The 25,241-nt window shown below is 42.1% G+C and overlaps 1 protein-coding gene across 1 annotated transcript in view; it reads right to left on the reverse strand.

Annotated features, from left to right (window-relative positions):
* Positions 1-19,083, reverse strand: part of LOC143300207 (ankyrin repeat domain-containing protein SOWAHB-like) — a 21,749-nt gene extending 2,666 nt beyond the window's left edge. The window contains exons 1-2 of the mRNA XM_076613772.1: positions 18,883-19,083; positions 1-1,146 (exon numbers count right to left, since the gene is read on the reverse strand). The exon at positions 1-1,146 is cut by the window's left edge and continues 2,666 nt beyond it. Coding sequence (XP_076469887.1) covers positions 989-1,146; positions 18,883-18,928 — 204 coding nt within the window. The 5' untranslated portion in view covers positions 18,929-19,083 and the 3' untranslated portion in view covers positions 1-988. The remainder of the gene's footprint in view (positions 1,147-18,882) is intronic.
* Positions 19,084-25,241: the final 6,158 nt, after the last annotated feature.

Genomic DNA, 25,241 nt, shown 5'->3' on the forward strand with positions numbered 1-25,241 from the left:
TTGAAATACTGGTATCGATCCTGATCAGGTCAAAAAGATTATTTTTTCTAGAACAATCGAGAAAAATAGTTGGAACAGACTTGCAGCCGCTGTCGGAGAGCGGGGTACGATCGGAAATCCAAAGAGGAATTCTCCTCGCTTCCCGCGACCTCCTCTGTGAGGGCGCTTCTCCCTGGCAGGTGTCCCGAGAGCGGGAAGGCAGCGGGCATGAGTCGTGCAGGTGTTGGGACAGTGAAGGGCAGGAAGCACAGTTCTAAAAGAGGGTGACGGGGAGCCAGAAACATGAGGAGCGCTGACCGACGTCAGAGAAACTAAGCAGTGGTTTTGAAAATCCAGGAACCGGTCACGAGAATGACACATGGAAGGAAAAGTGTGTTGATCAATATCCTCGAGGTACACTTGTGATGGATGAGTGCACAGGAACTGGCACTGGTACACCGTACTAAGAAACCACTCACAATGGTCGGCGTTCTCACTATGAAACAGAGAAGAGAGAAATAATATTGTTTGTATCATACACTATAGGCCTTGTACTCAAAGAACACAATCCAAATTCGCTGCTATGACCGATGACTGTTGTATTCGAGGTTGTGATGACGGGCGCAACAGCCCAGTGGTTAAAGCGTTGACTTTCAATCTGAGGGTCCGCGTAGTTAAAGGTGGATGTTTTTCCGATCTCACCACCAGATATGCAGGCCTGCTAGTACCTAAATCCCCTTCGTGTGTAATACGCATGCCGAAGATCAAATACGTACGTTGAAAAATCCCTTAATCCATGACAGCGTTCTGTGGGTTACAAGAAGAAGCAAGAACATAACCGGCATGCAACCCATCCCCTCCCCCCGAAAACGGAGTATGATTGCCTACATGGTGGTGGAAAATAAACGGGCATGCACGTAAAAGCGTACACGAGTGAACGTGGGAGTTGCAGCCCACGAACGAAAAAACAAGAGAAGTTGTGATGAGGCTTGACGCAGTTCATTTTCCCTCACAAGAAAACCCAGTCGTCAGCTTCCAAGTCCCAGTCATCCTCCGAATCGCACATGTATTGCAGAGGCCGTACTCTGACAGTGTCTGCGGCTGCTGAGTGTTGGAAATACTGCCAGGCTTTCTTTCCGCTGTTGTCTCTGATGTTGGAGTCCGCTTCTGCACACATAGGTGTGTTGCGGCATATATTGTCGCTCTGTACATATTGTCGCCGGCACTATGTGCCTACCATCACTGCTTATTTTGTCTCCCTGTACATATTGTCGCCGGCACTATGTGCCTACCATCACTGCTTATTTTGTCGCCCTGCACATATTGTCGCCGGCAATAATCATGTGCAGACCATCACTGCTTATTTTGTCGCATGCACATATTGTCGCCGACAATAATTATGTGCAGACCATCACTGCCTATTTTGTCGCCCTGCACATATTATCGCTGCACATACTGTCATCCTTCTGCACATGTCGCCCATCTGCAAGAAATGCAAGGTGGGTCACTACCAAAAATGAACTGCACCGGCGACAATATATGCACGCAATGATTTGTTTAACGTACATAAAATCGCCGGGCATTACCATGACAGTTGTCTTGTTGTCGTTGGTATCATGGTTGTGTGTTGTTGTTTTTATCGTTTTTGCTGCTGTTATTGTTCTTGTTGTTGTTGTTGTGTGTCTGTGTGTGTGTGTGTGTGAGCGTACTCTCGTGTGTGCGTGCTTTAGAGAGAGAGAGAGAGAGAGAGAGAGCGTGTGTGTGTGTGCTTTAGAGAGAGAGAGAGAGAGAGCGTGTGTGCGTGCTTTAGAGAAAGAGAGAGAGTATATAAGTAAGTAAGTGAGTGTGTCTACCTGTCCGTCTTCGTGACAAACACAGATTGAGAGAGATTGAGTGTGTGTGTGTGTGTGTGTGTGTGTGTGTGTGTGTGTGTGTGTGTCTGTGTGTGTGTGTGTGTGTGTGTGTATGTGCGTGTGTAAGCACGGAGTATCAAATATATTGAATGAACCTACACACACACACACACACACACACACACACACACACACACACAAACACACACACACACACACAAACACACACACACACACACACACACACACACACACACATGCACGCACGCATGTGCGCGCGCGGACACACACACACACACACACACACACACACACACACACACACACACACACACACACACACACACATACACACACACAAATTCCATGAAAATGTTATACTGGTAAAACGTAAACAATTCACTTTCATATATAAGAAAGAGAAAGATGAGGAAATGGCAGACAGACACACACATACAGAGAGACAGAAACAGAGACAGAGAGACAGGGAGGAACGTGGGTGGAGTGCACAATGAAATACGATTGGTTTAAACGGAAATGTAAGGTATATAAACAAGATTTCGATTTGGAATTTCACATATTGCGGTACATAGTTTTATAAACAAAGAACACAATGTAGATAATTATGATGAAATGCCCATTATGGAGAAATGCCACTGAGACTCATGTTCATTTTGCGCAATTAAAGTTGGATATACATTAGGTTACGTCAGGTCAGATCAGACAACTGTTCTAGATATCCAAGGAACCAGCCATTCACCTGACTGATCACTACTTACTGTAGACATTCACCTGACTGATCACTACTTACTGTAGACATTCACCTGACTGATCACTAGACATTCACCTGACTGATCACTGCTTACTGTAGACATTCATCTCACTGATCAATAGACATTCACCTGACTGAACACTGCGTACTGTTGACATTCATCTCACTGATCACTTGACATTCATTTGACAGATCACTGTTTACTGTAGACATTCACCTGACTGATCACTAGGCATTCACCTGACTGACCACTGCTTACTGTAGACATAAACCTCACTGATCACTAGACATTCATCTGACTCATCACTACTTACTGTAGACATCCACCTCACTGATCACTACTTACAGTAGACATCCACCTCACTGATCACTACTTACTGTAGACATTCAGCTCACTAATCACTACTTACTATAGACATTCCCCTGACTGATCACTACTTACTGCAGACATTCAGCTCACTGATCACTACTTCCTGTAGACATTCACCTCACTGACCACTACTTACTGAGGACATTCACCTCAATGATCACTACTTACTGTAGACATTTACCTCACTGATCACTACTTACTGTAGACATTCACCTGATTAATCACTGCTGCTTACTTTACACATTCTCCTCACTGATCACTACTACTTACTGTAGACATTCACCTCACTGATCACTACTTACTGAAGACATTCACCTCACTGATCACTACTACTTACTGTAGACATTCACCTCACTGATCACTACATTACTCTAGACATTTGAGCTGACTGATCACTACTTATTGTAGACATCCCCCTCACTGATCACTACTTACTCTAGACATTCAGCTCACTTATCACTACTTACTGTAGACATTCACCTCACTCATCACTAGACATTCACCTGACTCATCACTACTCACTGTAGACATCCAGCTAACTAATCACTACTTACTGTAGACATCCACCTCACTTATCACTACTTACTGTAGACATTCAGCTCACTCATCACTACTCACTGTAGACATTCAGCTCACTGATCACTACTGATTACTGTAGACATCCACCTTACTGATAACTACTTACTGTAGACATTCAGCTCACTAATCACTACTTACTGTAGACATCCACCTCACTGATAACTACTTACTGTAGACATTCACCTCACTGATCACTACTTACTGAAGACATTCACCTCACTGATCACTCCTTACTGTAGACATCCACCTCCCTGATCAATACTTACAATAGACATTCAGCTCACTGATCACTACTGCTTACTGTAGACATTCAGCTCACTGATCACTACTTACTGTAGACATTCAGCTCACTGATCACTACTTACTGTAGACATTCACCTCACTGATCACTACTACGTACTGTAGACATTCAGCTCACTGATCACTACTTACTGTAGACATTCACCTGACTGATCACTACTACTTACTGCAGACATTCACCTCACTGATAACTACTTACTGTAGACATTCACCTCACTGATCAATACTACTTACTGTAGACATCCAGCTCACTGATCACTACTTACTGTAGACATCCAGCTCACTGATCACTACTTACTGTAGACATTCACCTCACTGATCACTACTTACTGTAGAGATTCACCTCACTGATCACCACTTACTGTGGATATTCACCTCACTGATTACTACTTACTGTAGACATTCACCTCACTGATCACTACTTACTGTAGACATTCACCTCACTGATCACTACTACTTACTGTAGACATTCACCTCACTGATCACTACTCCTTACTGTAGACATTCACCTCACTTACCACTACTTACTGAAGACATCCAGCTCACTCATCACTAATTACTGAAGACATTCACCTCACTGATCACTACTATTTACTATAGACATTCACCTCACTGATCACTACTTACTGTAGACATTCAGCTCACTGATCAGTAGTTACTGTAGACATTCACCTGACTGATCACTACTACTTACTGCAGACATTCACCTCACTGATCACTACTTACTGTAGACATTCACCTCACTGATCACTACTTACTGTAGACATTCAGCTCACTGATCACTACTACGTACTGTAGACATTCAGCGCACTGATCACTACTTACTCTGGACATTCACCTCACTGATCACTACTTATTGTAGACATTCACCTCACTTACCACTACTTACTGAAGACATCCAGCTCACTCATCACTAATTACTGAAGACATTCACCTCACTGATCACTACTATTTACTATAGACATTCACCTCACTGATCACTACTTACTGTAGACATTCAGCTCACTGATCAGTAGTTACTGCAGACATTCACCTGACTGATCACTACTACTTACTGCAGACATTCACCTCACTGATCACTACTCACTGTAGACATTCACCTCCCTGATCACTACTACTTACTGTAGACATTCACCTCACTGATCACTACTTACTGAACACATTCACCTCACAAATCACTACTTACTGTAGACATCCACCTCACTGATCACTACTTACTGTAGACATTCACCTCACTGATCTCTACTACTTACTGTAGACATTCACCTCACTGATCACTACTTACTGAAGACATTCACATCACTGATCACTACTTACTGTAGACATCCACCTCACTAATCACTAATATGTAGACATTCACCTCACTGATCACTACTTCCTGTAGACATCCACCTCCCTGATCAATACTTACAATAGACATTCATCTCACTGATCACTACTGCTTACTGTAGAAATTCACCTCAATGATCACTACTTACTGTAGACATTCAGCTCACTGATCACTACTTACTATAGACATTCACCTCACTGATCACTACTTAGTGTAGACATTCACCTCACTGATCACTACTACTTACTATAGACATTCACCTCACTCATCACTACTTACTGTAGACATCCACCTCACTGATCACTATTACTTACTGTAGACATTCACCTCACTGATCACTACTTACTGAAGACATTCACCTCACTGATCACTACTTACAATAGATATTCAGCTCACTGATCACTACTGCTTACTGTAGACATTCACCTCTCTGACCACTACATATTGTAGACATCCAGCTCCCTGATCTATACTTACTCTAGACATTCAGCTCACTGATCACTACTTACTGCAGACATCCACCTCACTGATCACTACTTACTGTAGACATCCAGCTCACTGATCACTACTTACTGTAGACGTCCACATCACTGATCACTACTTACTGCAGACATTCAGCTCACTGATCACTACTGCTTACTGTAGACATCCACCTCACTGATCACTACTTACTGTAGACATTCACCTCACTCATCACTACTTACTGCAGACATCCACCTCACTGATCACTACTTACTGTAGACATTCAGCTTACTAATCATTATTTACTGTAGACATCCAGCTCACGGATCACTACTTACTGTAGACATTCACCTCACTCATCACTACTTACTGCAGACATTTAGCTCACTGATCACTACTTACTGTAGACATTCAGCTCACTGATCACTACTACGTACTGTAGACATTCAGCTCACTGATCACTACTTATTGTTGACATTCACCTGACTGATCACTACTACTTACTGCAGACATTCACCTCTCTGTTCACTACTTACTGTAGACATTCACCTCACTGATCACTATTACTTACTGTAGACATTCACCTCACTGATCACTACTTACTATAGACATCCACCTCACTGATCACTACTAACTGTAGACATTCACCTCACTGACCACTACTTACTGTAGACATCCACCTCCCTGATCAATACTTACAATGGACATTCAGCTCAATGATCGCTACTGCTTACTGCAGACATTCACCTCACTCATCACTACTTACTCTAGACATTCAGCTTATGATCACTACTTACTGTAGACATTCACCTCACTGATCACTACATATTGTAAACATTCACCTCACTGATCACTACTTACTGTAGACATTCACCTCACTAATCACTACTCCTTACTGTAGACATTCAACTCACTGATCACTACTACTTACTGTAGACATTCACCCCACTGATCACTACTTACTGAAGAGATTCACCTCACTGATCACTACTACTTACTGTAGACATTCAGCTCACTGATCACTACTTACTGTAGACATTCACCTCACTGATCACTATTTACTGTAGACATTCAGCTCACTGATCACTACTACTTACTGCAGACATTCACCTAACTGATCACTACTTATTGTAGACATTCACCTAATTGATCACTACTTACTGAAGACATTCACCTCACTGATCACTACTTACTGTAGCCATCCACCTCAGAGATCAGTACTTACTGAAGACATTCACCTCACTGATCAATACTTACTGTAGACATTCACCTCACTGATCACTACTTACTCCAGACATCCAGCTCCCTGATCACTACTTACTCTAGACATTCAGCGCATTTATCTCAACTTACTGTAGACATTCACCTCAGTGTTCACTAGACATTCACCTGACTCATCACTACTTACTGCTGACATCCAGCTCACTGATCACTACTTACTGTAGACATTCAGCTCACTGATCACTATTTACTGTAGACATTCAGCTCACTGATCACTACTTACTGTAGACATTCACCTGACTGATCACTACTTACTGTGGATATTCAACTCACTGATCACTACTTACTGTAGACATTCACCTAACTGATCACTACTACTTACTGTAGACATTCACCTCTCTGATCACTACTCCTTACTGTAGACATTCAGCTCATGATCACTACTTACTGAAGACATTCAGCTCACTGATCACTAATTACTGAAGACATTCACCTCACTGATCACTACTACTTACTGTAGACATTCACCTCACTGATCACTACTTTCTGTAGACATTGAGCTCACTGATCACTATTTACTGTAGACATTCACCTGACTGATCACTACTACTTACTGCAGACATTCACCTCACTGACCACTACTTACTGTAGACATTCACCTCACTGATCACTACTTACTGCAGACATTCACTTCACTGATCACTACATATTGTAGACATCCACCTCCCTGATCACTACTTACTGAAGACATTCACCTCACTGATCACTACTTACTGTAGACATCCACATCCCTGATCCATAATTACAATAGACATTCAGCTCACTGATCACTACTGCTTAATGTAGACATTCATCTCACTCATCACTACTTACTCTAGACATTCAGCTTACTGATCACTACTTACTGTAGGCATTCAGCTCACTTATGACTACTTACTGTAGACATTCACCACACTGATCACTACTACTTACTGTAGACATTCACCTCACTGATCACTACTACTTACTGTAGACATTCACCCAACTGATCACTACTTAATGAAGACATTCACCTCATTGATCACTACTTACTGTAGACATTCACCTCACTGATCAGTACTTACTGTAGACATCCACCTCCCTGATCAATACTTACAATAGACATTCAGCTCACTGATCACTACTTACTGTGGACATTCACCTCACTGATCACTACTTACTGTAGACATTCACCTCACAGATAACTACTTGCTGTAGACATTCACCTCACTGATCACTTCTTACTGTAGACATTCACCTCACTGATCAATACTTACTGTAGACATTCACCTCACGGATCACTATTTACTGTAGACATTCACCTCACTGATCACTACTTACTGTAGACATTCAGGTCACTGATCACTACTTACTGTGGACATTCACCTCACTGTTCACTACTGACTGTGGACATTCACCTCACTGATCACTACTTACTGTAGACATTCAGCTCACTGATCACTACTACGTGCTGTAGACATTAAGCTCACTGATCACTACTTACTGTAGACATTCACGTCACTGATCACTACTTACTGTAGACATTCAGCTGACTGATCATTACCATTTACTGTAGACATTTACCTCACTGATCACTACTACGTACTGTAGACATTCAGCTCACTGATCACTACTTACTGTAGACATTCACCTCACTGATAGCAAATTACTGTAGACATTCACCTCACTGATCGCTATTTAATGTAGACATTCAGTTCACTGATCTCCACTTACTGTGGACATTCACCTCACTGATCAATACTTTCTGTAGACATTCAGCTCACTGATCACTACTACGTACTATAGACATTCTGCTCACTGATCACTACTACGGACTATAGACATTCAGCTCACTGATAACTACTTATTGTAGACATTCACCTGACTGATCACTACTACAAACTGCAGACATTCACCTCACTGATCACTACTTACTGTAGACATTCACCTCACTGATCACTATTACTTACTGTAGACATCACCAAGCTCATGATCACATACTTACTGAGACATTCACTCACTGATCACTACTTACTGTAGACATTCACCTCACTGATCACTACTTACTGTAGACATTCACCTCACTGATCACTACTACGTACTGTAGACATTAGCTCACTGATACTACTTACTGTAGACATTCACCTCACTGATCACTACTTACTGTAGACATTCAGCTGCACTGATCATACCTTACTGTAGACATTTACCTCACTGATCACTACAACGGACTATAGACATTCAGCTCACTGATCACTACTTACTGTAGACATCCACCTGACTTATCACTACTTACTGTAGACATCCACCTGAGTGATCACTACTTACTGTAGACATTCAGGTCACTGATGACTACTTACTGTGGACATTCACCTCACTGATCACTACTTACTGTAGACATTCAGCTCACTGATCACTACTACATGCTGTAGACATTAAGCTCACTGATCACTACTACGGAGTATAGACATTCAGCTCACTGATCACTACTTACCGTACACAGTCACCTCGCTGATAGCAAATTACTGTAGACATTCACCTCACTGATCACTATTTACTGTAGACATTCAGTTCACTGATCACTACTTACTGTGGACATTCACCTCACTGATCAATACTTTCTGTAGACATTCAGCTCACTGATCACTACTACGTACTATAGGCATTGTGCTCACTGATCACTACTACGGAGTATAGACATTCAGCTCACTGATAACTACTTATTGTAGGCATTCACCTGACTGATCACTACTACTTACTGCAGACATTCACCTCACTGATCACTACTTACTGTAGTCATTCACCTCACTGATCACTATTACTTACTGTAGACATTCACCTCACTCATCACTACTTACTGAAGACATTCACCTCACTGCTCAACACTTACTGTAGACATCTACCTCACTGATCACTACTAACTGTAGACATTAACCTCACTGACCACTACTTACTGTAGATATCCACCTCCCTGATCAATACTTACAATAGACATTCAGCTCACTGATCACTACTTACTGTGGACATTCACCTCACAGATCACTACTTGCTGTAGACATTCACCTCACTGATCACTACTTACTGTAGACATTCACCTCAGTGATCAATACTTACTGTAGACATTCACCTCACGGATCACTACGTACTGTAGACATTCACCTCACTGATCACTACTTACTGTAGACATTAAGCTCACTGATCACTACTTACTGTAGACATTCACGTCACTGATCACTACTTACTGTAGACATTCAGCTGACTGATGATTACCACTTACTGTAGACATTTACCTCACTGATCACTACTACGTACTGTAGACATTCAGCTCATTGATCACTACTTACTGTAGACATTCACCTCACTGATAGCAAATTACTGTAGACATTCACCTCACTGATCACTATTTACTGTAGACATTCAGTTCACTGATCACTACTTACTGAGGACATTCACCTCACTGATCAATACTTTCTGTAGACATTCAGCTCACGGATCACTACTACGTACTATAGACATTCTGCTCATTGATCACTACTACGGACTATAGACATTCAGCTCACTGATCACTACTTACTGTAGACATTCACCTCACTGATCACTACTTACTGTAGACATTCATCTCACTGATCACTACTGCTTACTGTAGAAATTCACCTCAATGATCACTACTTACTGTAGACATTCAGCTCACTGATCACTACTTACTATAGACATTCACCTCACTGATCACTACTTAGTGTAGACATTCACCTCACTGATCACTACTACTTACTATAGACATTCACCTCACTCATCACTACTTACTGTAGACATTCACCTCACTGATCTCTACTACTTACTGTACACAATCAGCTCACTGATCAGTACTTACTGTAAACATTCACCTCACTGATCACTACTTACTGTTGACATTCAGCTCACTGATCACTACTTACTGTAGACATTCAGCTCACTGATCACTACTTACTCTGGACATTCACCTCACTGATCACTACTTATTGTAGACATTCACTTCACTGATCACTACTTACTGTAGACATTCACCTCACTGATCACTACTTACTGTAGACATTCACCTCACTAATCACTACTGCTTACTGTAGACATTCACCTCACTAATCGCTACTACTTACTGTAGACATTCACCTCACTGATTACTACTTACTGTAGACATTCACCCCACTGATCACTACTTACTGAAGACATTCATCTCACTGATCAGTGCTACTTACTGCAGACATTCACCTCACTGATCACAACTTACTGTAGACATTCACCTCACTGATCACTACTACTTACTGTACACATTCAGCTCACTGATCACTAATTACTGTAGACATTCAGCTCACTGATCACTACTTACTGTAGACATTCACCTCACTGATCACTACTTACTGTAGATATTAACCTCACTGATCACTACTTACTGTAGACATTCACCTCACTGATCACTACTACTTACTGTAGACATTCACCTCACTGATGAATACTACTTACTGCAGACATTCACCTCACTGATCACTACTTACTGTAGACATTCACCTCATTCATCAATACTACTTACTGTAGACATTCACCTCACTGATCACTACTTACTGTAGACATCCACCTCACTGAACACTACTTACTGTAAACATTCACCTCACTGACCACTACTTACTGTAGACATCCACCTCACTCATCACTACTTACAATAGGTATTCAACTCACTGATCACTACTGCTTACTGTAGACATTCACCTCACTGATCGCTACTTAACCTAGACATTGAGCTGACTGATCACTACTTATTGTAGACATCCATCTCCCTGATCACTACTTACTCTAGACATTCAGCTCACTGATCACTACTTACTGCAGACATCCACCTCACTGATCACTACTTACTGTAGACATCCAGCGCACTGATCACTACTTACTGTAGACATCCACGTCACTGATCACTACTTACTTCAGACATCCACCTCACTGATCACTACTTACTGTAGACATCCAGCGCACTGATCACTACTTACTGTAGACATCCACCTCACTGATCACTATTTACTGCAGACATTCAGCTCACTGATCACTACTGCTTACTGGAGACATCCACCTCACTGATCACTACTTACTGTAGACATTCAGCTCACTAATCACTACTTACTGTAGACATCCAGCTCACGGATCACTACTTACTGTAGACATTCACCTTGAGTTGGTGAGCGACAACCGCGGCGAGAGGTCGTGTTTTCTGGTCTGTCCGCATGCGAAGGAACGATCGTGAACTTCAGTGTTGTTCCTACTGAGTGTTCACTTCAGATTTTCACAGGACACAGTTTCCTGTTCAGCTTTGTGTTTGCCTGTGTGAACCCCTGTAGTTTGTTTGTTCTGTTGTGTTTTCCAGCATTTACTTTTTTTTCCACTCTTATTTTATTTTATGTTATTTTTGGATAGGAAGACCAGTACCGCTCATCAAGTTTATCTTTGGATTTTCTTTATCGGTATGTACACTCTATGACCAATCTGTGAGTACAAGAGGTAGCTGGAATTTTTTGTACTGTCTTCTGACAACGTATTTATTCATTCGTTGATTCTCTGTTGCTTCTTCGGACTAGTTTAATTATTGTTCAAAAAAGATAAGTGATGTACAGTATGGCAGGTGTGGTGCCAGTGTTTGTGTTAAATAATCAGCTACCCACGTTTGATGAAAAACCGTTTAGTACTGCCGAGATTTGTGGTGCTGCCGAACAGACATGTGGCTTTGAGTCAATAGTTGGGGCACAACGGATAGGTGGTTTGTGGAGGATATATCCTCACAATGTCAACACAAGAAATAAACTACTGGTTCAGGGTTTTATTCTGAGAGGGGTACGGGTGGAAGTGAAGGACAAGAACCCATTCATCGTGGTTACAGCAGAGGGAGAAGAGAGAGAGGTACCCGCAACTAAATTAGTGGTGAATAATATTCCTTTATCATTTTCCGATGAGGAAATAACTAGATCTGTAAAAAAAAACTGGGAGTGAACATCAGATCAAAACTGATAGCTGAAAGAGACAGAGACAAAGATGGCAAACAGGGAGAAGGTTCATTTACATCGACGTTCCCAAAGAGCCACTTCCAGGAATCATCGTCATTGGCCCTTTCAAAGCCTCCTTGTATCACAAGGAACAGAAAATCGCCAAGAAACAGAATGATGTGGAGTGCAGGAAGTGTTTTGAAAAGGGCCACATTGCAGCCTACTGTACAAACCCATCAAATGTCGCCAGTGTCTCCTGGAGGGGCATGTGGCGGGTGACCCCCAGTGCCAGCTAGCACCAGTAACAACTGGGAGAGCAGGTGAGGGAGGGAACGAGGGAGGGAACTATTCCGATGAACAGGAAGGAAGCATGTCCGAGAGCCAACAGCCGCCCAATAGAAAAAATGACAGCACAGAAAAGACTGCTCCCAAGTCTCCCAGAGAAACGAGAGGTAGACCAACAGTGCGGCGTCCGGCAGGTCAGGCAGTCAGCTCAAAGAACCAAACGAAACTGAACTTCAAAAGAAACACTTCCAGATCTGCCTCTGCAAAACGCCCACGGTCAAAAGACTCCACACCACCACAGCAGTGTGACAAATATCCACGGCAGGAAGATGATGAGCCAGCACCATATATCGCGGAGAGGGAGGACGAGGATAAGATGAATGACACCTGTGTTACTTGATAGGCGCAGTGTGACTCTGGATTTTGCCGGTGCCGGTTACGAACATTGCCTTGCCCATGGACATTGCAGTTGCAATACCCAATTATGTTAAACACACTAAAGAATTAACTAATGTAAATGTTAATCTTGATTACTTTACGCATGATGATAACAGTAACACTAACACCATAGCGATGATCATAATGACAATAACAATGACAGTTATGACAGTACGTACTATAGAAAAATGCTAGCATTAAACACCATCAATTAAAAGTAATGGGGGGTATACGCCTATATTCTCTGAATACTAGGGGTTTAAAAAACAAGTTAAAACGAACAGCTATGTTTTCAAATTTTAAACAACACAAATATGATATTATATGTTTACAAGAAACGCACATAAGCAGCGTTGAAGCATTACTGTGGGAAAAACAATGGGGTGGGAAGCTGTTTTTTAACAAAGGCACAAATCATGGAAGAGGAGAGGTCGTGCTAGTATCAAACAAATTTAAGGGAGAAGTAACACTGGAAAAAACATATGATCGAACAATCATTTTGTCCGTTCAGTCATCAGAGCATGACTTCATCCTTGTTAACGTTTATGCTCCAAACGATAGCGCAGATAAAATAAAATATTTCCATTGGATGCACTCTGTCCTCACCAATTATAGTGACAAGAAAATAATAATTCTTGGGGATTTCAACTGTGTCATGAACAATGGTTTAGATATAGTGTCAGGGGGGCCTCACTGTCACAGGGATATTGATCATTTTCATACTCTAGTGAATAAGCTGAACCTTGTTGATGTTTGGAGATTACTCCACAATACAGAAAAGGAATACACATGGAGTAGATATAATCCATTTATTGCTCGACGGTTGGATTACTGCTTTGCAAATGAAAACATAGTTAATGATTGCGTTTCTTGTCAAATATTATCAGTTCCCAATACAGATCACAGAGCTCTTCTTTTAGAAATCAATAACTGTGTGTTTGAAAGAGGGCCAGGCTACTGGAGATTTAACAACTCGTTCCTGTTTGACACCAACTTTACACAGAAAATGAACCACAAATTAGACACATGGTTGACAAATGAAAGTGAATTGAATGCACAAAACAAATGGGAACTTTGTAAAATAAATATCAAGAATTTTTGTATTGAATACGGCAAAACAAAGGCACAGAAAAGAAAGAACGAAATGCTAGATTTGCAGATACAGTTGCAGCGGCTGGAAAAAATGTGTACAGAAGATCCGACCAATCTAGACCTCCAGTCAGAGCTAGCTCAAACTAAAAGCAGACTGGAGATTATCTCATTAGTAAAGGCAAGGGGAGCACAAATTAGAGCAAGAACTAAATGGGTTGAAGAAGGAGAAAAGAACACGCGATACTTTTTAGGCTTAGAGAAAACCAGAGCAAACAACAACATCATGACACATGTTCGGAATGAAATTGGACAGATTGTAACAAACCAGTCAGAAGTTTTGAAAGAACAAACAAGATATTACTCCTCTTTATATGGTAGAATATCAAACACAGATGATAACATTAATGAAGAAATTCACAAGTTCGTTAAAGATGAAAATTTCCCGCGCTTGAATAATGAAGAGTCGTCAAATTGTGAAGGTTTGATGAATGTTGAAGAAACAGGATTAGCTTTAAAATCAATGAAAAATGGGTCTGCTCCTGGCAGTGATGGTATTACGGTAGAATTCATGAAATATTTCTGGAATCGATTGAAAGTGCTGGTAACTGAATCCTACAATGAAGCTTTTGACAAGAATGACATGTCGTACACACAAAAACAAGGTATTATTATCTTACTGCACAAAGGAAAACACTTGGCACGTGATAAACTAAATAACTGGCGTCCTATTACCCTTACAAACACTGATTATAAAATAATGGCAAAAACATTAGCAAGAAGATTAAGCTGTGTAGTGGATAAATTGATTAACCAAGATCAAGTGGGATATCTTAAAGGTAGAAGCATATCTACAGTTATAAGAACAATTGATGACGTAATAGAATATTTGAAAGAAACAAACAAAACTGGCTATCTCTTAGCTTTAGATTATCAAAAGGCATTCGATTCCATTTCTAAAAGATATATGCTAGAAACATTAAATGTATTTGGGTTTGGTAAACAGTTTATACAGTGGGTTACAGTTATGTTTAAAGATACATTTAGTAGTATCAACCATGGGGGATGGATATCAGCACCTTTTATGTTAAAATGTGGAATCAGACAGGGTTGTCCCTTTTCACCATTAGCCTTTATATTGGGAGTAGAATTGTTAGCAATAAAAATTAGGAATAGCAACATCACCGGGGTTACACTTCATACACAAAACAGTGAACACAAAACACTAAAAATAAAACAATTAGCCGACGACACGACACTTTTTCTAAACAATTGTGATGATATGAACAAGGCAGTGGACATAATCAACGATTTTTCATGTGTTTCTGGGCTGTATTTAAATGCTCAAAAAACAAAAGCTATGAAGATAGGACATATAGAACACAGAGAAAGTAATCTGACAGACAAAACAAAAAATATTAGGAATACACTTTAACAACTCCAGTCCGGCATCAAGCATAGAAGACAACTGGCTAGGTAGAATATCTACGATGAATAAATTAATAGGTACATGGAGCAAACGAGACTTGAGCATCCATGGGAAAATCATTATCATTAAAACATTTCTGCTGAGCCAATTTATATACATAATGCAAGCAATAGGACTACAAGACCGTGTACTTTCTGAAATAAATAGAACATTGTATAAATTTGTTTGGCAACGCAGAAGGTCCAACAGAAAGGCCTTTGAGAAAGTCAAGAGGACAATAATGGAAACAGAAGTTTCCCAGGGTGGACTGAATATGGTAAATGTTCACAAAGTCCAGGAATGTTTTTACTTACAATGGGCAGGGAAACTTTTTGGTTCAGAAAATGAAAACTGGACATATATTCCAAGGTGGCACTTTGGAAAACTTGCAAGCAAGCTTGGGGCATTTGACATAAACTGCAGACCCAGCAATTTAAAAGCACTGTCAAAAATACAAAATATATTTTGGCATAATGTATTACGAACACATTTAACACACAAATACCTAAAAAAGGAATCAGACATTGACAAGAACAACTTTAGTGTCCAACTGTTATGGAACAATAACTTAATCCAATACAAGCATAACTCTTTATTCTTTCCCTCGTGGAAGACTGCAGGAATAGAAAGAGTAAGAGATGTCATTAACATACAAGAAAAAAGGATGAATAACTTGCAAGAAATTATAGAGAAATTGGGGGAAAACCAGCCATCTTTTATTTTCGAATATAATGCTTTATCAAATGCTATTCCTCACCAGTGGAAGCAATGGATGGGTGACATAAAAGAAACTGTCAATTATGACACTGTTGACGACCTTAAAGTGTTCTGTACAAAGCTAAAATTCATATCCCAAAGAATGAAAAAATCAAAGAAAGATGAAGTAAAACCATGTGCCTACCACTTCTGGCTTAGAAAACTTAACGTTGAAATTGATCATTACTACTGGTTACTGCCCTCTTCATCAACTAAAGAAACCAGATTAAAAGAACTACAATGGACAATATTGCACAACATATATCCAACTAATATTCTATTGCATAAAATGGAAATAATGGAAAACAATAAATGTTCAATCTGCGTAGACGAAGTTGATTACATAGAGCATTTCTTCTACAAATGCCCACCAGTGAAATTATTCTGGAAACACATAGAATTTTGTATAGTTGGAGCAGTTGGCGTCAGACTGGAATTGAGTGTGCACGAAGTCCTCTTTGGAGTGAAACGATCAGACAACTTTAAATGCAATAATATTATCATTCAAAAGGTCAATCATATAATATTGATAGGGAAAATGTGCATTAGTATCTATAAAAAGACAAAGACAGCCATGCCAATATCTTTAATCTTTGAACAAGAAATGAAATACAGAAACATATAAATGCATTAAACAGATTTACATAGAAAGGGAAGTGCTGATTACGATTTAAACGACAAGGGAGGAGGTGGGAAGAAGGGAGATGGCAGCGGCTGTCTTTGTAGAAATGTGTGTGGGACAAGGCTATGTGTATGGTTTGGAATATTTAATATTGAACTCCAATGTCATCATGAAATCAAACACGCGCGCACACAAGCACGCACACACATGTACATAAGCGAGCACATAAAACCCTGAGGTAACCATACATTTAAAATGATGCAACGAAATGTACATGTATATAAATCAGACAGACATGTAGGTATGTATACGTATGTATGTTCGTTCATTTATTTGTCCCTTTTATTTTGTTTTGTCTCGTTGTGTTGTGTGGGTTTTTTTTTTGGGTTGGCTATTGATTATTCTTCTTCTTTCCTTTTCCCTCTTTCCAATGAAAAAGCTCATGTGAGGCAGTAAAAAATAGGAAAAGGGGAGAAGAATAGGGGGGGGGAGAAAAAACAAAACAAACAAAAACAAACGGCGATCATAGTGTAATAGTGATGTGATGTGTAAACGTATGAAGATACAGCGATCAGAGAGGTCTTTGTAACAGTAATGTGATGTGTATGAAGATACAGCGATGGGGGAAAAAAAGGGGGGGGGGGACGGTGTCAGCGAACGTAGAAGACAATGGTAACATGGTTGGGCTAGAAATGACTGCAGCTCTGCGCTCTGCATAAAGATGAATGACATAGCAAATCGTGTGTGTGTGTGTGTGTGTGTGTGTGTGTGTGTGTGTGTGCGTGCGCGTGTGCTTATGTTTCTGTGTATGTGTTTGTGTCTGTGACTTTATATATTGTCACTAAAAACCATAAAATGATTCATGTGTTTGATTGTGTAATGAACTATATATGCATGTATATATATATATATATATATATATATATATATATATATATTTGTGTATATATGTGTGTATATATATATATGTATATATATCAACATAATCACTTATATCTGTTATTGTTAATGTTCACATTTTTTCTCATCTATTCTGAATGTCATAATGAATTTATATATATATATATATATATATATATATATATATATATATATATATATATATATATATATATCTATAATAATAAAACGGTGGTCGACCCAAGAAAGTCCGGGAAAAAAAGAAAAAAAAGAAAAGAAAAAAAAAAGACATTCACCTCACTCATCACTACTTACTGTAGACATTCACCTCACTGATCACTACTTACTGGACATTCAACTCACTGATCACTACTTACTGTAGACATTCACCTCACTGATCACTACTTACTGTAGACATTCACCTCACTAATCACTACTTACTGTAGACATTCAAAAGCAGGTCCACGATGTCGTTATGCCCGTGCATGGCCGCCAGGTGCAGCGGTGTGTAACCCTGGACACCAAGAACTCACAGTGAAGCTGTGACTGAACACACACACATACACACACATTCTGCAGCTTCCACAACACACACACACACACATACACACACACACACACACACACACATTCAGCAGCTTCCAAAACACATAGACACACACTCGAGCCCGCTAATTTAGCATCTGCTAATTTTGTCAGTCAGGTCAGAGGCATAGCCCTTGCTGCTGGTACCATGTAACCCAGTACTACCTGCTGCATGTGAAGTCTCCCAACGACGGACCAGGCGGAGGAGGAAACCTTCTCCCAACGGCTGTGAAGGCGGAAGAGGCTGGAAGTCTCCCTAGGAGACGGAGCTCCGAAGAAAAAACCTGCACCTGCCGAGGCCGTCCTACACGTGGCAGTATCTGCACCTGTAGGACTGTGTGCGTCGGTAGGCAAGACAGTGGGGAAGTGACTGCACAACTCACTAAAAAAAAAAGTCACCTGTGCTGGTCAGGCAACCAGGCTAATGTCGGAACGACGAGCTAGCCCTTCAACACCCAGATTTTCCAAGCCCTGCGGCGATGGAGAAGTGGTAACGGGGACAGGCAGAGGATGCTGCTGGCAGTTCCTTGTCACGACTATGTGGGGTGATGGTCGTCCGCCGTAGACTGTGGCAGATGCGGCGCCCGTATCCTCCCACAGTGTCAGAGCAGCCCTTTTTAGGGACAGCACTGCTCTCCCCACATGGGGAAGGAGAGATAAAAGGATCCCCAAACAAAGCCTGCCTCACCTAGTGCCTAGTAGGAAACCGCACCTACTTGGACATCCAACAATAGCGGTCGAAAACTAAAAAAAAAGAACCAGGAGTCTTGCCCTGACTCTGGGTGCCTGGAATGTTCACACCCTCTTAGACAGAGACGACAGACCAGAAAGACGCACAGCACTCATTGCTGGAATGCTTGATCGCTACCAGGTGGATATAGCAGCCCTGAGCGAAACCAGGTTTGCCAGTGAAACCCAGCTGGAGGAAGTTGGATGGGGCTACACCTTCTACTGCATTGGGAAGCCAGATGGCACCCCAAGAACCTCAGGCGTGGGCTTTGCCAAACGAACCAAACTTGCACGACAGCTTGACAGCCTTCCACGTGGGATAAACGACAGGCTGATGACCCTGCGTCTGAAACTGTCCAAGGATCGCTTCGCCACAGTCATCAGCTGCTATGCCCCGATGATGACCAACCCTGATGACATCAAAGAAGCTTTCTACAAGGAACTCAGCTGCACCATTTCAGCGGTAGACAGAAAGGACAGGCTGATCATCCTTGGGAATTTCAATGCCCGTGTCAGCGTGGACTTCTCCTCCTTGCCAAAAGACCTAGGACAGCATGGCACTGGCAAGTGCAACTCCAATGGACTGCTTTTGCTCTCGCTCTGCGTGCAGCATGGACTGACCATTACCAACACCCTCTTCCAACAAGCGGACAGGTACAAGAACACATGGATGCACCCCCGGCAGAGGGACAGAGGTGATGTTTCCATTACACACTGCATGAGAGGAGCAGTCTGTTGGTCGGACCATTGCCTGGTACACAGCAAGATGAACATCAGACTTGCACGCAAGCTCCAACAAGCCAGGCAGCCAGCCACCTTTCGAGATGCTGTGTACACAGCAGCAGCTGACACAATCGGCTTTGTACAGAGAAGCCACAAAGACTGGTTTGACGAGAACGACTCTGGAATCTCCAAGCTCCTGAACACACTGCATATACAGCACCAGGATCACATTTCTGATAAAGACTGCCAGAGGAAGGAGAACCAGTTATTGCAAACCAAGCAACTTGTACAGAAGAGGCTGCGTGAGATGAAGAACACCTGGTGGGAGAGAAAGTCCGAAGAGCTTCAGTCCGCTGCTGATGCTCACGACATGAAGACCTTCCATGATGGTCTCCGAGCTGTGTATGGGCCGAGAGTCACAGGATCAACCCCTGTCCAAGCCTTGGACCAGACCACCCTCCTGACAGACAAGAAAGACATCCTTGCCCGCTGGGCAGAGCACTTCAACACCCTCCTCAACAGGGACTCGTCCGTATCAGACGAGGCAATTGCAGCCCTCCTACAGCTACCAGTCAGTGACTCGCTAGCTGCCCCTCCCACCAAGGTCGAGACCCAGAAGGCCCTGAAGCTGACAACGTCAGGAAAAGCATCAGGAGTGGATGGAATCCAGGCTGACATCTACAAGTATAGAGGTGAGGTGCTGACAGACAAGCTGACCACCCTGTTCCAGTCTATCTGGGAGAGAGGGGAGGTCCCACAGGATTTCAAGGATGCTTCAATTGTCCACATTTACAAACGGAAGGGAGACAAAACATCCTGCGATAAACACAGTGGAATCTCTCTCCTCTGCATCGCCGGCAAGATCTTCGCCCGCATCATACTGAACAGACTGGTTGACCATGTCTCCAGCACAGTCATCCCTGAAGCACAGTGTGGCTCCCGCTCAGGCAGGGGAACATGTGACATGGTGTTTGCTGTACGCCAGATGCAAGAGAAGTGCCGTGAGCAGAACAAGGAGCTCCACATGGTCTTTGTAGACCTGACTAAGGCCTTCGACACGGTGAACTGCCGTGGTCTGTGGAAGATCCTCCTAAAGTTCGGCTGCCCAGACAGCCTAATCCAGCTGATTGCGTCTTTCCACGATGGCATGCAGGCGAGAGTACAGGAAAATACTGACATGTCAGATCCGTTCCCTGTGGTACATGGAGTGAAGCAGGGCTGCGTCCTGGCACCCACACTGTTCTCCATTCTCTTCTCTGCCATGCTGATTGACGCCTTCCAAGACTGTGACCGGGGCATCTACATTCAGTTTCGCACAGATGGCAAACTTTTCAACTTGCGGCGACTCCACGCCAGGTCCAGGGTGTTTGAGGCACTGTTGAGAGAATTCCTCTTCGCTGATGACTGCGCGCTTGCTGCACACACCCATGAGGACATGCAGTTCATTATGGTCAGGTTCTCAACCTCCTGCAGGCGCTTTGGACTCACCATCAGCCTCAGCAAGACCGAGTCCATGTACCAACCAGCTAGCTCACAGAACGCCAGTGCCTCCCCCCCACCTGCAATCAAGATAGATGACACAGAGATCAAGTCAGTCGACAAGTTTTGCTACCTGGTCAGCACCCTATGCAGCAACAGACCCCTTGATGCAGAAGTGACGCTGCGCATTGCCAAGGCCAGCTCCGCCTTTGGCAGATTCAACAACAGGCTGTGGAACAACAAAGGCATCAAGCTCAGCACCAAAATCAAAACCTACAGAGATGTTGTGCTGACCACCTTGTTGTACTGCTGTGAAACATGGACGACGTATCGCCGTCACATTCAACAACTTGAGCAGTTTCACCAGAGATGCCTACGAAAGATCCTCGGCATAGAGTGGCAAGACAGGGTCTCCAACCTCCAGGTCCTAGAGAGGAGCGGCCTGCCCAGCATCGAAAGCCTGCTGATCCAGTGCCAGCTACGCTGGACAGGACATGTTATCCGCATGACAGACAGCAGGATCCCGAAGATGCTTTTGTATGGCCAGCTGAAGGAAGGCCACCGTGAACGTGGAAGACCCTGCAAGCGCTTTAAGGACACCTTGAAGACAAACCTCAAAGCCTGTGACATAGACATCGCTTCCTGGGAAACTGATGCCCTTGACCGCTGTCACTGGAGGATGCTGTGCTCTAGTGGCATAAAGATGTTTGAAAACAAGAGAACGCTGGCCATTAAGGAGAAGCGTGAACGAAGGAAGCAGGGCTCAACTTCTGGAGACTTTTTCCCTTGCAACACCTGTGGGAAGTGCTGCGCATCCAGAATCAGTCTCTCTCCCATGAGGACACACACCGACAGATAAGCCTGCCTGCCTACTCATCCGTCGGACCGATGGGAGACTCCATCATCAATTTTGGAAGCAGAGGACATTAAAACCAGTTCAGTGCCAGATAATTTTGTAAAAATAAAAAAAAGTGCTCTCCCCTTGCCAGGGAATTTTGAGAATTCGGGGGTAATAAATCACAAAAAATTCTAGCACAAAAGCTATGGTCGATACAGAAAGAAAATTAACGTTTTTGTGAAGGAAAATGAGTGTAGATTCTGTTTCTGGGCTTTTCTCTCTCCTCCAATTGGGCTGATTGTAGGTAACTGTTCAGGCATGTAAAGTCAAGATAATATTTTTTGTGCAACAAAAAAGTCTGTTTCCACCTGTACATAATGATATCCATAAAGAAAAGAAACAAAATACAGCTAGAAATTGCAAGCCTTGTCAGATTATACCTGTAGAAGAAATTAAAACAGGCTATAAGTTTATGAAAGCAAATCACAGCTCTTGCAGACATGTAAGTAAATCACTGTTCCAATAATGACAAAAGTGAGTAAAGTTAACGTAAAAGGCCAATCACAGTCCCAGAAACTGAACTGGCAAGCTTTTTCCCAGCAAAGAGCGTTTGCAAGTGAGAGGGTGAAGTTCTTTGATGACGTTCTCTCTTTTCAAGTTGCACGTGGGTCGATTAAATTGTCTGCTGTTCATCGGCTTGCCACCTCATCAAGTAAGTCATCCCTCTGAGTCAGCAAACCTCTGATTCAGCTAAAAAAAAGCGTTAAAAAACAAAAAGCACGTGTTTCACGGTCAGTGCAGGCTCAGCCCTGTGTTTCGTGAAAATCGTAGGCCATTGGCAGTTGTCGATTGCCTTCTGTCTGCTTTGAAATGTAAATTCACTCTTTCCCTAAAGCCACGCCCCCTTGATGACCTCTGGCTGGCATTCGACCTATCGTCTTACATCACTCCTCTCCCTCTCCTTCCCTTCTTCCAACACTGGCTGCACGAATTCTGTCAGTCATAGCCACTTGTTCAAAAACGCTGTCTGATTGGATAGACGGACTAAATTACCATTAAATGGGCTGTTAGTTTCATAACTGTCGTTGTCAATCACCTTCGTTTTCAAACCAATCATCAGACAAGAGAGATCCTTCTCCATCGCAAAAGCTGCCCATAATCACAAGCAGAGCTTTCAGAATTGTGTAAATCTGCTGACTGACTATTTGCTTTACTGGACACAGTTTTCAGTGCATTAGTTTTCACATGATGCAATCCCCTTTTCCACGCGCCTATCACGTGGTCAGTTAGCAAATTGTTATTGAGTAGAAAGAGGTCTTCTACCTGATGTAAGTTATTTAAATAGTATTTTTGTAACCCAGACACATCAAACTAATTGTTCAGAGTATGTTTATGTGAATTGAAGCAACATCCATTGAAGGAAAAATCGGAACGTATGCAGGACGTCAGTGAACGTCATACAGGCACTATGACAATACTTTTTGTAGGACGTCAGCTGACGTCTTACAGGCACTCTACTGGTTAAGTTGTGTGTGTTGGTTGATTAGGCAAAGTTATGAAATAATCCCTAATGAGTATGGTGTGAGAAATGTAGAGAGTGATGGAAGAAATACGTTGATGTGGACATGGTATAGGTGAATCTTGTTGTGGAATGTAAACTGTTGATTATTAACCTATAGAAATATGTGTGTTATTAAGATTTGATGAGGACTGAAAAATTAGTATGTGAACATATATCTATGTTTTGTTTTGGTTGTGAAAAAAAGAAGAAATTAATTAGAGTTGGCAAAAATTTTCAACATTGAAGTGGTCTTATTTTGTACTTGTAACTTGGAAGAGTGTGTGTGGTGTGTGAGAGAGAAAACACGAACATAACGCATCCTTACATTAAACACATGAAATGAGGTTGTGATAGGCATTGTTCAAGCACATTTATTGCACTCCACACCCCACTCATTCATAACAATAGTAAACATGATTCGTCGTCTGAGTGACCTCTCCAGGTGCATGTGGAAAAAAATGAACAAAGCATCTAACAAGACAATCAACAAGTTGTCTACACTGAAGTTTTTATTTCCTGAAATAGAAAGATTTTGTAAGCTGATTTGAAGGAACAAATACTGCTTTTACTTCCCTTCAGTGCATACAAAACTCTGCTGCCCGACTCGTCATCAGAAAGAAAAGATCTGAGCACATCACTCCTCTTTTGCAACATCTCCACTGGCTCCCTGTCTCACACCGAATAAAGTACAAGATCAGCACTCTATATTATAGATGCAGTCACAAAACTTCCCCTTCCTATCTCTGCGGCTGCCTTCACCTCTACACTCCATCTCGCTCACTACGATCGGCTTCGGATCCACTCTGTTTACGCATACCCAAATTCAAACACTCGACTGTTGCCCGCCGTTCTTTCTCTGTCTCTCGACCTTGCGATTGGAATGAA

This window comes from Babylonia areolata, chromosome 26 (genome assembly GCF_041734735.1).
Source record: "Babylonia areolata isolate BAREFJ2019XMU chromosome 26, ASM4173473v1, whole genome shotgun sequence".
Lineage (NCBI taxonomy): Eukaryota > Metazoa > Mollusca > Gastropoda > Neogastropoda > Buccinidae > Babylonia > Babylonia areolata.